The sequence below is a fragment of the Pelodiscus sinensis genome, chromosome 17 (genome assembly GCF_049634645.1).
Source record: "Pelodiscus sinensis isolate JC-2024 chromosome 17, ASM4963464v1, whole genome shotgun sequence".
Lineage (NCBI taxonomy): Eukaryota > Metazoa > Chordata > Testudines > Trionychidae > Pelodiscus > Pelodiscus sinensis.
The window spans coordinates 48,290-65,432 of NC_134727.1; the positions used below are offsets into that span (position 1 = coordinate 48,290).

At 66.5% G+C, this 17,143-nt stretch overlaps 1 protein-coding gene across 2 annotated transcripts in view; it reads right to left on the bottom strand.

The window, feature by feature from the left end:
• The window catches only part of LOC142818686 (START domain-containing protein 10-like), a 175,853-nt gene that overhangs the window by 23,289 nt on the left and 135,421 nt on the right, over positions 1-17,143 (bottom strand). Inside the window, exon 3 of one of the 2 annotated variants that reach the window (XM_075900005.1) lies at positions 6,236-6,426. The exons of the other annotated variant lie outside the window; for it this stretch is intronic. Within the exon in view, the coding sequence (XP_075756120.1) occupies positions 6,236-6,426 (191 nt within the window). The remainder of the gene's footprint in view (positions 1-6,235; positions 6,427-17,143) is intronic. 2 annotated transcript variants of the gene reach the window in all.

Sequence of the window (17,143 nt, forward strand, 5' to 3'; positions counted from 1 at the left end):
TCCGGACCTAGGCAGAGGTGGGGAACAGGTCCCGATCCCTGCCTCAGCAGCTGAATTCCAGGCTGAGGTGCAGGCAGACCCCTCCTTGCAGAGGCTGAGGGACCAGGCTGGCCTCCATGCAGCTCAGCCCCGGGGGAGAGGTGGCCAGGAGAGATTCCTGCGGGAGCGTGGGCTCCTGTTCCGTGAGTGGCTCCCCCCCAGGAAGGCGAGGGCATGGGGGGTCCAGCGGCAGCTGGTCGTCCCCCGAAAGTATCGCCTCAAGCTGCTGTATTTGGCCCACGATGTCCCCGTTGGGGGCCACCGGGGGATCCGGAGCACCCGGCTGAGGCTGCTCCAGCACTTCTATTGGCCGGGAATCTTTACAGCCGTGCAGCGGTACTGCCGGTCCTGTGACTCCTGCCAGAGGGGCGGGCAGGCCCAAGACAGTAGGAAAGCGGCTTGGGGGTCTCTACCCCAGATAGACCCGCTGGGCTGGCTGAGAGAGTTATGGGAGGGGAAGACCTCCCTGGATGGAGCTTCGGGGGTGGAAGCCGCCCTGGTTGTCCAGAGAAGGCTCACTGGGCTCATGGCCCCGGCCCGAGAGACCCTGGCCAGAGATCAAGGCCAGCGGAAGGGTGGGTGTGACCCCCGAGGACAGGCCTGTGCCAGTCGCCCTGGAGCGGGGCGGCGAGTGGACAGAGGGAAGCCAGCTCATGTGGGGCCTTGCCACGGCCGGCCTGAGTCAAGGGGAGCACCCATGTCCCCGGGGCGGGTTCCCACGCAGAGGACCCGAACTTCCCTAGGTCACGAGCGGAGTGACCCTGCTCAGTTCGCTCTCGGAGGGGGGAGAACTGTGACGTAGTGGGGGTACTTGCTGGGCTGTGGTGACCCCTGCTGTCTGGAGCAAGACCCAGCAGGGAAAACCTCGCTAGGCAGAGGTAAGGCCAAACTTGTTGAACCAGTGGCCAGACACCCCCCATGGAGAGGAACAAAGGGAGGTGGATGCTGCCCTGACTGGGGGGCAGGGCTGCAAGGGAATTTAGTTAGTTACTGTGGGAGAGCATGGAGGAGAGCCTGGGAGAAGGGGCTGGAGTTTAGGGGCCCAGTCTCCCCCATCTCAAGGGGGCCTGAGGCATCCTAGCCCAGCTCTGTGACCAGACTACATCTGTGCTGTGCTGTATCCTGGAGAGGCAATAAACTTCCTCTATTCCACCGGTTGGTGAAGTCTGTTTGTGCCATTTCGGGGTGCAGGAGACGGGGAACCCCCAACGCGCCGTCACAGGCTGCTTCCTCCATGCTCCCAGACAGAAACTAACTCACTCTCCTCCAGCCCTGCCCCCCAGCCAGGGTAGCATCCACCTTCCTTTGTTCCTCTCCATGGGGGGTGGCTGGTCAGACAGGTTGAGACACCCTTTGCATAGTGACTCATCCTGTTTTGCTGGGTCGTGGTACCCACGGCAGCCAGTGGGGGTTACCCCAGAGCCAGCAGCATAGAAACCAGCCAGGTACCCCCACTACGTCACAGTTCTCCCCCCTCCGAGAGCGAACTGAGCAGGGTCACTCCGCTCGTGACCTAGGGAAGTTCGGGTCCTCTGCGTGGGAACCCGCCCTGGGGACATGGGTGCTCCCCTTGACTCGGGCCGGCCGTGGCGAGGCCCCACATGAGCTGGCTTCCCTCTGTCCACTCGCCGCCCCGCTCCAGGGCGACTGGCACAGGCCTGTCCTCGGGGGTCACACCCACCCTTCCGCTGGCCTTGATCTCTGGCCAGGGTCTCTCGGGCCGGGGCCATGAGCCCAGTGAGCCTTCTCTGGACAGCCAGGGCAACTTCCACCCCTGACGCTCCATCCAGGGGCGTCTTCCCCTCCCATAACTCTCAGCAAGCCCAGGGGGTCCTCTATATGGGGCAGGGGCCCCCAAGCCGCTTTCCTACTGTCTTGGGCCTGCCCGCCCCTCTGGCAGGAGTCACAGGACCGGCAGTACTGCTGCACGGCTGTAAAGGTTCCCGGCCAGTAGAAGTGTTGGAGCAGCCTCAGCCAGGTGCTCCGGATTCCCCAGTGGCCTGCAACGGGGACATCGTGGGCCAAATACAGCAGCTTGAGGCAATGCTTTTGGGGGACGACCAGCTGTCACTGGACCCCCCATGCCCTCACCTTCCTGGGGGGAAGCCATTCCCAGAACAGGAATCCCCACTCCCACAGGAATCTCTCCTGGCCACCTCTCCCCTGGGGCTGAGCTGCACGGAGGCCAGCCTGGTCCCTCAGCCTCTGCAAGGAGGGGTCTGCCTGCACCTCAGCCTGGAATTCAGCTGCTGAGGCAGGGATCGGGACCTGTTCCCCACCTTTGCCTAGGTCCGGAGTCCCAGCCTGGCTGGACCCCGTGTCCGCTGGGATGGGACCCTGAGGACTCTGCCGGGAGTCCTTCCTTGGACCCAGGTTGCCAGCCCCTCGCTGGCTCTGGTGCCGGGTGGTGACTAGAGCCCGCTGGGATTCATGGGGCCACTCCTCTAGGTCATTCCCCATCAGCACCTCGGTGGGCAAGTGCGGGTGCACCCCCACTTCCTTGAGGCCTTCCTTGGCCCCCCATTTCAGATGCACCCGGGCTACAGGCACCTTAAACGGGGACCCTACTATGCCCTTCAGGGTCAGCTGCGTGTGGGGTAGTATCCGCTCTGGGGCCAGTATGTCGGATCGGGCCAGAGTCACCTCCGCCCCCGTGTCCCAGAAGCCCATTACCTTCCTACCATCCACCTCCAGGGGCATGAGGCACTTGCTCCGCAGGGGCCGCCCTGCCCCCACCCAGTACACGGAGAAATCCGCCTCCTGAGAATCAGACCTCCCAGGGGAGGTGCACTGAGCATCCTTCCCCTCTCTCTGAGCTGAGGTTTGCCTGCCAGCCCCTGCCTCTGGGGCAGCCTGCCCTTCCCCCCGCCCCAGCCAGTTAACCCTGGAAAGTCCCCGGTCCTGGGACCTGGTGCACTGAGCCCTCTTGTGGCCTTTTTGCCCACAGTGATGGCAAGTTAGGCTTTGGGTTGTCTCTGTCCAGGGCCTGGCTGGTTCTCTGGGGCACAGACGACCTGTTCCTTGGGCTCGCCTCGTAGTTAGAATCATAGAATAATAGGACTGGAAGGGACCTCGAGAGGTCATCGAGTCCAGCCCCCCGCCCTCAAGGCAGGACCAAGCTCCGTCTACACCAACCCTGACAGATGTCTATCTAACCTGTTCTTAAATATCTCCAGAGAGGGAGATTCCACTACCTCCTTTGGCAATTTATTCCAATATTTGACCACCCTCACAGTTAGGAATTTTTTCCTAATGTCCAATCTAAACCTCCCCTGCTGCACTTTAAGCCCATTACTCCTTGTCCTGTCCTCAGAAACCAAAAGGAACAAATTTTCTCCTTCCTCCTTGTGACACCCTTTTAGATATTTGAAAACCGCTATCATGTCCCCCCTTAATCTTCTTTTTTCCAAACTAAACAAGCCCAGTTCATGAAGCCTGGCTTCATAGGTCATATTCTCTAAACCTTTAATCATTCTTGTCGCCCTTCTCTGCACCCTTTCCAATTTCTCCACATCTTTCTTGAAATGTGGCACCCAGAACTGGACACAGTACTCCAGCTGAGGCCTAACTAGTGCAGAGTAGAGCGGCAGAATGACTTCACGAGTTTTGCTTACAACACACCTGTTGATACAACCTAGAATCATATTTGCTTTTTTTGCAACAGCGTCACACTGTGGACTCATATTCAACTTGTGGTCCACTATGACCCCTAGATCCCTTTCTGCCATGCTCCTTCCTAGACAGTCGCTTCCCATCTTGTATGTATGGAACTGATTGTTCCTTCCTAAGTGGAGCACTTTGCATTTCTCTTTATTAAACCTCATCCTGTTTACCTCTGACCATTTCTCTAACTTGCTAAGGTCATTTTGAATTATGTCCCTATCCTCCAAAGAAGTCGCAACCCCACCCAGTTTGGTATCATCTGCAAACTTAATAAGCGTACTCTCTATCCCAATATCTACATCATTGATGAAGATATTGAACAGTACGGGTCCCAAAACAGACCCTTGAGGAACTCCACTTGTTATCCCTTTCCAGCAGGATTTAGAACCGTTAACAACAACTCTCTGACTACGGTTATCCAGCCAATTATGCACCCACCTTATCGTGGCCCTATCTAAGTTATATTTGCCTAGTTTATCAATAAGAATATCATGCGAGACCGTATCAAATGCCTTACTAAAGTCTAGGTATATGACATCCACCGCTTCTCCCTTATCCACAAGGCTCGTTATCTTATCAAAGAAAGCTATCAGATTAGTTTGGCATGACTTGTTCTTCACAAACCCATGCTGGCTATTCCCTATCACTTTATTACCTTCCAAGTGTTTGCATATGATTTCCTTAATTACCTGCTCCATTATCTTCCCTGGGACAGACATTAAACTGACCGGTCTGTAGTTTCCTGGGTTGTTCTTATTCCCCTTTTTATAGATGGGCACAATATTTGCCCTTTTCCAGTCTTCTGGAATCTCCCCTGTCTGCCATGATTTTTCAAAGATCATAGCTAAAGGCTCAGATACCTCCTCTATCAGCTCCTTGAGTATCCTGGGATGCATTTCATCAGGACCTGGTGACTTGCTGACATCTAACTTTCCTAAGTGATTTTTAACTTGTTCTTTGTGTATCCTATCTTCTAAACTTACCCTCTCTCTGCTTGTATTCACTACGTTAGGCTTGTATTCACTCCCTCCATCGCTCAGCCGAGATCCGGTCTCTGCGCGGTTCCCTTTCTCTCCAGGACTCCCGTTCACACCTGGACCGGCTCTCCGTGAACTCATCTGCCAGTCTCCCGGCCTCCTGGGGGTTCTCTGGTCTCCTGTCCTTGAGCCACAGCCTCAGTCTGGGTGTGCATGCTTCACAGAGCTGCTCCATCAGGACCAGCTTGAGCAGCTCCTCTGCGGCCTGGGCTCCGACTCCAGACACCCACTGGCGGCCGTATTGCGCCAGGCGGGAGGCCAGGTCCACATGGGTCTCCCGTGGTCCTTTCTGTACCCCCGGAACTTATTCCTGTACATATCGGGGGTCAGCCCGAACTTGTGCAGCAGGGCCTCCTTGACTCGGTTGTAATCCCCTGGCTGTAGGTCCTCCAGCTGACTGAGCACTCCGGCCGCCTCCTGGTTCAGTGCGGGGATGAGTTCCTGCAGCCAGTCAGCTGGGGGGACCCATTGCAGTCCACAGGCCCTCTCAAAGGAGCTGAGGAACCCGTCTATGTCGCCCACGTCCTTCAATTGGGCCACCACGAGCCTCTCCAAGCGTCTGGCAGTCCCGGGACCCTGGGGGCCATCCACTCTTGGCACATGTGACGGCACGTTGGGATCCCCCGCCTCCTGCACCCCCGAAAGGGCATGAACAGATTCCACCAGCCGGTAGAATAGAGGGAGTTTATTGCCTCTCCAGGATACAGCACAGATGTCACCAGTTTACAGGGCAGGCCTAGGATGCCTCAGCCCCCCTTGATATGCGGGGGGGGGGGTCCAGCTTCTAAACCCCCCAGCCTGGTAGTGAGGCTGCTTCCTCCATGCTCCCAGACAGAAACTAACTCACTCTCCTCCAGCCCTGCCCCCAGCCAGGGTAGCATCCACCTTCCTTTGCTCCTCTCCATGGGGGGTGGCTGGTCAGACAGGTTGAGACACCCTTTGCATAATGACTCATCCTGTTTTGCTGGGCTGTGGTACCAACTGAAGCCAGTGGGGGTTATCCCAGAGCCATCAGCATAGAAACCAGCCAGGAACCCCTGCCCACGTCACAGCACATCCGGGGCCCCGCCGGTTCTCCGCTCTGCCATGGCCAGCTCATGCTGTCGCTGCCTCTCTCGGTCCTGGCGCTCCCTCTCTCAGTCCTCTACTTCATCTGCAGCTGGATCTCCAGCCGCTGCAGCTCTGCGGGGCTGGCTCCTGCCCTAGATGGGCTACAGCTTGCAGGGCTTCCTGGGGAAGCTGTCCCACCCCTCTGGCGGGCTCCAGTGCCCCGCCCCCTCTCAGAGCCTGACACGCTCCCAGGGCAAGTCTGGCTGCTCCCCCCGGGCACAAGAGCCTGGCCCCATGACTGGTCATTCTCCTCCAGCCGGGCAATCAGCTGGGCCTTGGTTGCTTTCTGCACAGGCAAGCCCCTCTCTCTGCACAGCCCCACCAGCTCTGCCTTCAAGAGTCGGGCGTAGGCCATCTGCCCGCTGGGCCCCTCGGTGCAGACTCACCAGTCTAGTGCTGCAGCGCCCCACGATTCCCCGGAACCGCTTCGCTCTGTCTCCAGCACGCCTGGCTCCAGGGCTCTTGCTTCTACTGCACCTTGTCGCTCGCCGCTGGAAGCTCCATTCACGGGGTGCAGTGCATCCCACCCCTGACACCAGTGTGACGGCACGTTGGGGGTCCCCCGTCTCCTGAACCCCTGAAATGGCACGAATAGACTCCACCAGCCAGTAGAACAGGGGGAGTTTATTGCTTCCCGAGGATACAGCACAGCACAGATGTCATCTGGTTCCAGGGCAGGCCTAGGATGCCTCAGCCCCCCTTGAGATGGGGGAGACTGGGCCCCTAAATCCCAGCCCCTTTCCCTAGGCTGTCTCCTCCATGCTCCCAGACAGAAACTAACTAACTCTCTTCCAGTCCTGCCCCCCAGCCAGGGGCGGCATCCACCTTCCTTTGTTTCTCTCCCTGGGGGGTAGCTGGTCAGACAGGTTGAGAGACCCTTGCCTAGTGACTCACCCCCTGCCCTGCTGGGCCGTGCTACAGACAGCAGCCAGTGGGGGTCACCCCCAGCCCCAGCATAGCAAGCAGCAAGGTACCCCCACTACGTCACAAGAGGACACCCCCAGCCCTGGCAGCATCATGTCCCGCCCAGGATTTAGTGCACCCCAAAGGCAGGATCTGCGCTGGCCAACGGGGCCTCTTGCAATCCAGCATGTGACCACTAGGTGCCCCCCACACTCCACCAAGGAACCCACATGGCTCGGCTCCTGGAGTGGGGGCTGGCTCCGTGCTGCAGCCTGGCCCTGGAGCACTGGTCCGGCTCAGCGCTGCCCCCCAGGAGCAGGGGCTGTGGGCTGTGGGGGCATGAAGTGAGACAGCCCCAGGACACGGTCTAGAAGCCCCTCTCCCACACTGCGGGTGGCGGCTGAGCCTGCACTGGTTTGGCACCGGCTCTGGGCAGCCTCCGGCACAGTGCAGCCGACTCCACGGGAGTGTCTCCGTGCTACCGTCACAACGGTGCAGCATCTGTGTCCACAGCGGGGAAACTGAGGGCAGGGCAGCACCCTGACTGGCCATGCTCAGGGGCCCGGCCTGCGCCCGAGCGGGGAACAGAAGCCAATTGCGCCAGGCCCAGCCTTGCAGGGTGGCAGGGAGACTCGGCCAGCAGCGTGAGCGGACCGGCACGTCTGCAGGGACTTACCTGGGACAGCCCGGGCAGGGCGCACGGTCAGTGAGCCCACAGGCAGAGCCTTGCCCTCCAGGGGGCGCTGCTCCCTGCCCCTGCACCCCGCCACGGCCCTGGGACACGCGTGGGGGCTCTGCTCCTGTGACCTGAGGCTGCTCTGCAGGGTCTCAGGGTGGCTGCTGGGGGAGGGGGGGGGAGAGAAGGGGCCGGATGGGGGAGGAAGATGAGCTGGGCAGACTAAAGCCAGGAGGGGGTCAGGGCCCTTGAACCCCTCCCCCCAGGAGGGATAGGGCTATCCGCTCCCAGGGTATCCTGCTGCCATCGCCTGTGTCCCAGAGACCCAATAAGCCTCCCCCGCACTGGCCGGCTGACGCTCACAGCTGGCTGCGGATGGGGGTGCAGGGGTGGGGGACGCGCCGTCACAGGCCCCGCCCCCTTCCAGCCACGGCCCCACCCGTTACACACCTTCCCCCAGCTCTTGCCCCCTCCCGCGTCCCACCCGCACCCTGGGTGGGCTGTTGGGGGAGGGCAGGGGCTCGCTCCGCGGGGTCGGGGGGCCTTGCCCGATGGCACACTGCAGCCAGGACTAATCACTGCCAGGCTGGCCAGGGTGTCGCTGCCTCGCTGGGCCCGAGGGCCCCTGAGAACGGCGAGGGGCAGGCCAGGCAGGGCTCTGGAGCCAGCACAGGGCCACCACGTCCCACCCTCCCTGGGGGCAGCTGGCCACCCCCCGACTGCCCAGGGCTGGAGCAGCAGTGGGGCAGAGAGGCAGTCAGCCAAGGGCAGCACCCGCAAGGCCGGGCTGGACGCCCGCTGGCCAGTCATTGGCGGGGAGGGGCCTGGGGCGGGCTGAGGTTCTCGGGTGGGAGAGGCGGCTCCTGTCCCCACTCCCGTTGCTGCCCAGGCTCTGCCGGCTGCCACCTGCCCGGGATAGCGGGAGGGGAGACCCAGCCAGGCAGCCAGGTGCCGGCCCAGTGCCAGGTGTGCGCTGCAGGAGAGCGGGACGTGGGCGCAGCTGGGGGGCTCCCTGGCTCCCACGGGCCGGCAGAGCTGTCTGTCGCCCCAGGGCCTGAGCGGGGAGCCCTGGCGGGAGGTCTCGCGGGGCCCAGTGCCCGCCGACTTGTCTGGCTCCACAGAGCGGGGCAGCAGCTGGTGCCGGGCTGGCAAACCCTGCTCGGGGGCGGCTGCGGGGGAGAGGCTGGTGCTGGGGGGCTGCCTGGTGTCCAGCCGCACAGGGACGTGCCCACTAGCCCAGGCCTGGACTCTGCGGAAGCCTGAACCCTGGGGGGCTGGCAGGCCCCTGTCCCCGCCCCCCTCCCCCAGAGCCAGAGGGGCAGGGGCTCTGCAGCTGAGTGGCCAGAGCCAGGCCCGCGGGAGGGCTGCTTTGGGCAATCCAATGGGGATCTGCAGCCTCCCATGGTGCCCTGCCCCCCACACCCCCGGGAGCCATGCACCGGGGCAGGGAGCAGAGAGAGGCAGGCTGGCAGCCCAGCAGTCACCAGGGGGGTGGGGAACTCGCTCCCTGCCCGGGCTCCCTGGGGCTGCCCCACAGGGCAACTGGCAGGTCAGTCAGGCCCCAGCGCTGCCCCTCGGAGGGGCCCGAGACACCTGGTGGCTGTGGGCACCGCCCCAAGGGACTGTGGCAGACCGGACACCCGGATCCCCGGAACCAGGGGCAGGCCGCACACAGGGCAGGGCAGTGCTGGGGGGCAGGGTGGTGTGGGGGGAGCAGTGCTGTGTGGTGGGGGGAGGGGCAGGGCAGGGGGGCAGGGTGATATGGGGGGAGCAGTGCTGTGTGGTGGGGGGCGGGGCAGGGCACGGGGGCAGAGTGATGTGGGGGGAGCAGTGCTGTGTGGTGGGGGGGCGGGGCAGGGCACGGGGGCAGAGTGATGTGGGGGAGCAGTGCTGTGTGGTGGGGGGCGGGGCAGGGCAGGGGGGCAGGGTGATATGGGGGAGCAGTGCTGTGTGGTGGGGGCAGGGTGATATGGGGGAGCAGTGCTGTGTGGTGGGGGGCGGGGCAGGGCAGGGGGGCAGGGTGATATGGGGGAGCAGTGCTGTGTGGTGGGGGGCGGGGCAGGGCAGGGGGGCAGGGTGATATGGGGGAGCAGTGCTGTGTGGTGGGGGGCGGGGCAGGGCAGGGGGGCAGGGTGATATGGGGGAGCAGTGCTGTGTGGTGGGGGCAGGGCAGGGTGATATGGGGGAGCAGTGCTGTGTGGTGGGGGGGCGGGGCAGGGCAGGGCGGCAGGGTGATATGGGGGAGCACTGCTGTGTGGTGGGGGCAGGGCAGGGTGATATGGGGGAGCAGTGCTGTGTGGTGGGGCAGGGCAGGGTGATATGGGGGAGCAGTGCTGTGTGGTGGGGAGCGGGGCAGGGCAGGGCGGCAGGGTGATATGGGGGAGCACTGCTGTGTGGTGGGGGGCGGGGCAGGGCAGGGTGATATGGGGGAGCAGTGCTGTGTGGTGGGGGCGGGGCAGGGGGGCAGGGTGATATGGGGAACAGTGCTGTGTGGTGGGGGGCGGGGCAGGGGGGCAGGGTGATATGGGGGAGCAGTGCTGTGTGGTGGGGGGCAGGGCAGGGTGATAAGGGGGAGCAGTGCTGTGTGGTGGGTACAGGGCAGGGGGGCAGGGTGATATGGGGGAGCAGTGCTGTGTGGTGGGGGCAGGGCAGGGGGCAGGGTGATATGGGGGAGCAGTGCTGTGTGGTGGGGGGCGGGGCAGGGCAGGGGGCAGGGTGATATGGGGGAGCACTGCTGTGTGGTGGGGGCGGGGCAGGGGGGCAGGGTGATATGGGGGAGCAGTGCTGTGTGGTGGGGGGCGGGGCAGGGCAGGGTGATATGGGGGAGCAGTGCTGTGTGGTGGGGGCGGGGCAGGGGGGCAGGGTGATATGGGGGAGCAGTGCTGTGTGGTGGGGGGCGGGGCAGGGGGCAGGGTGATATGGGGGAGCAGTGCTGTGTGGTGGGGGCGGGGCTGGGCAGGTGGGCAGGGTGATTTGGGGGAGCAATGCTATGATGTGGTGGGCGGGGCAGGGTGATATGGGGGAGCAGTGTTGTGTGGTGGGGGCGGGGCAGGGGGGCAGGGTGGCGTGGGGGGAGGAGCTGTGCTGCGTGGTGGGGGGCGGGGCAGGGCAGGGGGGTGGTGGCGTGGGGGGAGGAGCAGTGCTGTGTGGTGGGGGGCGGGGCAGGGGGCAGGGTGGCGTGGGGGGAGGAGCAGTGCTGTGTGGTGGGGGGCGGGGCAGGGCAGGGGGCTGGTGGCGTGGGGGGAGGAGCAGTGCTGTGTGGTGGGGGGCGGGGCAGGGCAGGGGGTGGTGGCGTGGGGGGAGGAGCAGTGCTGTGTGGTGGGGGGCGGGGCAGGGCAGGGGGGTGGTGGCGTGGGGGGAGGAGCAGTGCTCTGTGGTGGGGGGCGGGGCAGGGTGGCAGGGTGGCGTGGGGGGAGGAACAGTGCTGTGTGGTGGGGGGCGGGGCAGGGCAGGGGGGCAGGGTGGCGTGGGGGGAGGAGCAGTGCTGTGTGGTGGGGGGCGGGGCAGGGGGGCTGGTGGCGTGGGGGGAGGAGCAGTACTTCCCTAAGCAGCAGCAGGCACCTGCCCCACCCCGGAAAGCAGCTGGCCCCACACCCCTTGCGCGGCGCTGGCCGGGCCAGTGAGCCGAGCAGAGATGACACACGGCGCCCCCCGGCCTGAGCCATGGGTGGGAGGGGCGGGGCTGTGGGCAGAAGAGGCGGAGCTTGGGACAGGGGGCGGGGCTAGCCTCCCCACAGAGGGGTGCATGCCCTGCCCGTAATCGGTGCCTGTATAAGAACCTGAAACACCGGCGCTGCACCGAGAAAACCGGGCGTCAGCTCTGGCCTCTGGCTCCCCCCCTGCTCCGCTGCTCTGGCCCGGAGGCACCGGGGCCTGGCCGGGCCAGTGCCGCCCCCCCCCGGGCAGGGGAGGGCGCCCCAAGGCTCTCGCCATGGACAGAGGGAGGGAGCCAGCAGCCAGCTCCCGGCCCTGGAACAGCACGGCGACTTGTCCGGGAGCAGAGCCGTTCAGCAGCCCGGCCGGCCGGGAGCCCCAGCGCCGAGCCAGGCTCGGTCCCCAGGAGGTTCCGTGCGGCCGGGCCAGCGAGACCGACTCCGACGAAGCAGGGTCATTCCCAGAGCCCGGCCCGAGTCAGGGCGGATACTCCAGCCCTGGCAGCGCGCAGAGAGCACGTTTGAAATGGGCACCACTGGACAGAGGGGCAGATCAGCAGGGCCCCCCCGGGCGGGTTCTGCGCCCCGATCCCAGCCCCCCCCCGGCGGGTTCTGCGCCCCGATCCCAGCCCCCCCCCGGCGGGTTCTGCGCCCCGATCCCAGGGCCCCCCCCCCGGGCGGGTTCTGCGCCCCGATCCCAGGGCCCCCCCCCCCCGGGCGGGTTCTGCGCCCCGATCCCAGGGCCCCCCCCCCCCGGGCGGGTTCTGCGCCCCGATCCCAGGGCCCCCCCCAGGCGGGATCTGCGCCCCGATCCCAGGGCCCCCCCCGGCGGGTTCTGCGCCCCGATCCCAGGGCCCCCCCCGGGCGGGTTCTGCGCCCCGATCCCAGCCCCCCCCCCCGGCGGGTTCTGCGCCCCGATCCCAGGGCCCCCCCCCCGGGCGAGTTCTGCGCCCCGATCCCAGGCCCCCCCCCCCCGGGCGAGTTCTGCGCCCCGATCCCAGGGCCCCCCCCCGGGCGAGTTCTGCGCCCCGATCCCAGGGCCCCCCGGCGGGTTCTGCGCCCCGATCCCAGGGCCCCCCCGGCGGGTTCTGCGCCCCGATCCCAGGGCCCCCCCCCCGGCGGGTTCTGCGCCCCGATCCCAGGGGCCCCTCCCCCGGGCGGGTTCTGCGCCCCGATCCCAGGGGCCCCTCCCCCGGGCGGGTTCTGCGCCCCGATCCCAGGGCCCCCCCCCCGGGCGGGTTCTGCGCCCCGATCCCAGGGCCCCGCCTCCCCGCCCTGGTTTGTTCCTTTGTCCTGGCCTGTGACCTGTCCCTGCCAACGCAGCCTCTGCCTCTGGGGTCTTACCTGTCCCGACCCGCGCGTCCGGGCCCAGGCCACCTCCCCGGTGATGCCTCCACTGGGCTCAGTGCGAGAGCGGCTGCAGGGCAGGCGGGGACGCGGCTCGGCTCGGCTCGGCTCGGCTGCAGGAAGCTTTCCATGGCCCTGCAGGCCCCGGGCCAGGGCTGCGCTGCCAGCCCCAGAGCCAGCCGCAGCTTGGTGCCCCGGCTCTGCCTGACCACAGCGCCTGCAACCAGCGCCTCCCGAATCAGCAGGGAACGCAGACTCGGGGCAGGAATGTATATCCCTCTGTGTCACACACACACACACACACACACACACACACACCGAGGTGGTTACACACACACACACACACACACACACACACACACACACACACACGAGGTGGTTACACACACACACACCCCCCCGAGGTGGTTACACACACACACACACACCCCGAGGTGGTTACACACACACACACACACACACACTCACACACAGACACCCCCCCCCCCCGAGGTGGTTACACACACGCACACACGCACACACACACCCCGAGGTGGTTACACACACACACCCACCCACCCCCTGAGGTGGTTACACACACACACCCACCCGAGGTGGTTACACACACACACACACACACACACACACACACACCCCGAGGTGGTTACACACACACACACACACACACACACCCCGAGGTGGTTACACACACACATCCACCCACCCACCCCCCGAGGTGGTTACACACACACACACCCCCCGAGGTGGTTACACACACACACACACACACTTACACACAGACACACACCCCCCGAGGTGGTTACACACCCACCCACCCACCCCCCGAGGTGGTTACACACACACACACACCCCAAGGTGGTTACACACACACCCACCCCCCCCCCCGAGGTGGTTACACACACACACCCCCCCCGAGGTGGTTACACACACACACACCCACCCCCGAAGTGGTTACACACACACGCACACACACGCACACACCCACCCCCGAGGTGGTTACACACACACACACACGCACACACCAACCCCCAAGGTGGTTACACGCACACACACACGCACACACCCACCCCCGAGGTGGTTACACACACACACACACGCACACACCCACCCCCGAGGTGGTTACACACCCCCCCGAGGTGGTTACACACACACGCACACACCCACCCCCCGAGGTGGTTACACACACACACGCACACGCACGCACACACCCACCCCTGAGGTGGTTACACACACACGCACACACGCACGCACACCCCCACCCCCGAGGTGGTTACACACACACGCGCACACGCACGCACACCCCCACCCCCGAGGTGGTTACACACACACACACACCGAGGTGGTTACACACACACGCACACACGCACGCACACCCCCACCCCCGAGGTGGTTACACACACACGCACACACGCACGCACACCCCCACCCCCGAGGTGGTTACACACACACGCACACACGCATGCACACCTCCACCCCCACCCCCGAGGTGGTTACACACACACGCACACACCCCCCCCCGAGGTGGTTACACACATGCACACACACTCACACACCCACCCCCCGAGGTGGTTACACACACGCACACCCCCCCCGAGGTGGTTACACACACGCGCACACCCCCCCCGAGGTGGTTACACACACGCGCACACACACCCCCCCCGAGGTGGTTACACACACGCGCACACCCCCCCCCCGAGGTGGTTACACACACGCGCACACCCCCCCCGAGGTGGTTACACACGCACCCCCCCGAGGTGGTTACACACACCCCCACCCCCACCCCTCCGAGGTGGTTACACACACACACACACACACACCCCCGAGGTGGTTACACACGCACCCCCCCCGAGGTGGTTACACACGCGCACACACACACACACACACACACACCCCGAGGTGGTTACACACACCCCGAGGTGGTTACACACACGCACACACCCCCCCCCCCCGAGGTGGTTACACACACACACACACACCCCCGAGGTGGTTACACACACACGCACACACGCACGCACACCTCCACCCCCACCCCCGAGGTGGTTACACACACACGCACACACCCCCCCCCCCCCCCGAGGTGGTTACACACACGCACCCCCCCCGAGGTGGTTACACACATGCACACACACTCACACACCACCCCCCGAGGTGGTTACACACACGCGCACACCCCCCCCGAGGTGGTTACACACACGCGCACACCCCCCCCCCGAGGTGGTTACACACGCATCCCCCCGAGGTGGTTACACACACCCCCACCCCCCACCCCTCCGAGGTGGTTACACGCACACACACACACACACACCCCCGAGGTGGTTACACACGCACCCCCCCCGAGGTGGTTACACACGCGCACACCCCCCCCCCCGAGGTGGTTACACACACCCCGAGGTGGTTACACACACGCACACCCCCCCCCCCGAGGTGGTTACACACACACACACACACCCCCGAGGTGGTTACACACACGCACACACACACACACACCCCCGAGGTGGTTACACACACGTACACACACGCACACACCCACCCCCCGAGGTGGTTACACACACACGCGCACCCCCCCGAGGTGGTTACGCACATGCACACACACACACACAGCCCCCCGAGGTGGTTACACACGCACCCCCCCCCGAGGTGGTTACACACACACACACACACCCCCCGAGGTGGTTACACACACACACACACCCACCCCCCGAGGTGGTTACACACCCGCTGTTTGACTGGACACAACGGTCAGAGCCAGCGACAGGGCAGCGAGCTAGAAAACCACATTTACAGTGACCGCTCCTGCCCGCACGACTGCCATGCGCCCCACGGCGCCCCCCTGCACCCGGCCGCGCCCCCCTGCCCCGCTGCGACCAGGGCCCTCCGCCCCCCCTGCCCCGCTGCGACCAGGGCCCTCCGCCCCCCTGCCCCCCCACCCTACAGCCCAGTGGCAGCGGGGGGAGTGGGGAGGACGAGTGGGGGGCGGGAGCGGCTGGGGCAGCCCTTGGCATCCCGCCCGGGGCGGGGGGGGGGGGGGTGAGGCAGCTCCCTGAAAGGGCTGTCCAGCCATAGCAACAGTTGCTAAGGCCCCTTCCCTGGGTTCTGCAGCTTCCCAGCTGGAGCCCTGTCTCCGTGCAATTAGCGCTCATTAATTAGAGCTCAGACGGGGGCCCTGGGGGCTGTGACCTCCCTGGGGGCCGTGGGGCTCGCTCAGCCCCCTCAGGGGCTCTCAAGAGCTGGGGCCAGCGGAGCAGAACCTGGGCCAGGGAGGTGGCTGCTGGGGCGTTCAGCACGAGCCAGGGTACCCCGCTTCCTTCTCCCTAGCTGGGGGGAGGCCGGGCGTGAGGGCAGCTGGGGGGGGCCGGGCCGGGCCGGGCGTGAGGGCAGGTGGGGGAGGGGGAGGGGGAGGGGCCGGGCGTGAGGGCAGGTGGGGGGGGGGCCGGGCGGGAGGGCAGGTGGGGGGGGGGACGGGCCGGGCCGGGCGGGAGAGCAGGTGGGGGGGGGGGACGGGCCGGGCCGGGCGGGAGAGCAGGTGGGGGGGGGGGGGACGGGCCAGGCCGGGCATGAGGGCAGGTGGGGTGGGGACGGGCCAGGCCGGGCATGAGGGCAGGTGGGGTGGGGACGGGTCAGGCCGGGCATGAGGGCAGGTGGGGTGGGGGACGGGCCAGGCCGGGCGTGAGGGCAGGTGGGGTGGGGGACGGGCCAGGCCGGGCGTGAGGGCAGGTGGGGGGGGGGGGGGACGGGCCAGGCCGGGCGTGAGGACGGGCCAGGCCGGGCGTGAGGGCAGGTGGGGGGGGGGGGGGGGGGACGGGCCAGGCCGGGCGTGAGGGCAGGTGGGGTGGGGGACGGGCCAGGCCGGGCGTGAGGGCAGGTGGGGGGGGGGGGGGACGGGCCAGGCCGGGCGTGAGGACGGGCCAGGCCGGGCGTGAGGGCAGGTGGGGGGGGGGGGGGATGGGCCAGGCCGGGCGTGAGGGCAGGTGGGGGGGGGGGGGACGGGCCAGGCGTGAGGGCAGGTGGGGGGGGGGGACGGGCCAGGCGTGAGGGCAGGTGGGGGGGGGGACGGGCCAGGCCGGGCGTGAGGGCAGGTGGGGGGGGGGGGACGGGCCAGGCCGGGCGTGAGGACGGGCCAGGCCGGGCGTTGAGGACGGGTGGGGGGGGGGGGGACGGGCCAGGCCGGGCGTGAGGACGGGCCAGGCCGGGCGTGAGGACGGGCCAGGCCGGGCGTGAGGGCAGGTGGGGGGGGGGGGACGGGCCAGGCGTGAGGGCAGGTGGGGGGGGGGGACGGGCCAGGCGAGAGGGCAGGTGGGGGGGGGGGACGGGCCGGGCGTGAGGGCAGGTGGGGGGGGGACGGGCCGGGCCGGGCGTGAGGGCAGGTGGGGGGGGACGGGCCGGGCCGGGCGTGAGGGCAGGTGGGGGGGGGACGGGACGGGCCGGGCGTGAGGGCAGGTGGGGGGGGGCCGGGACGGGCTGGGCGTGAGGGCAGGTGGTGGGGGACGGGCCGGGCCGGGCGTGAGGGCAGGTGGGGGGGGGGGACGGGCCAGGCGTGAGGGCAGGTGGGGGGGGCCGGGCGTGAGGGCAGTTGGGGGGGGGGGGGACGGGCCGGGCGTGAGGGCAGGTGGTGGGGGGGGGACGGGCCGGGCGTGAGGGCAGGTGGTGGGGGACGGGCCGGGCCGGGCGTGAGGGCAGGTGGTGGGGGACGGGCCGGGCCGGGCGTGAGGGCAGTT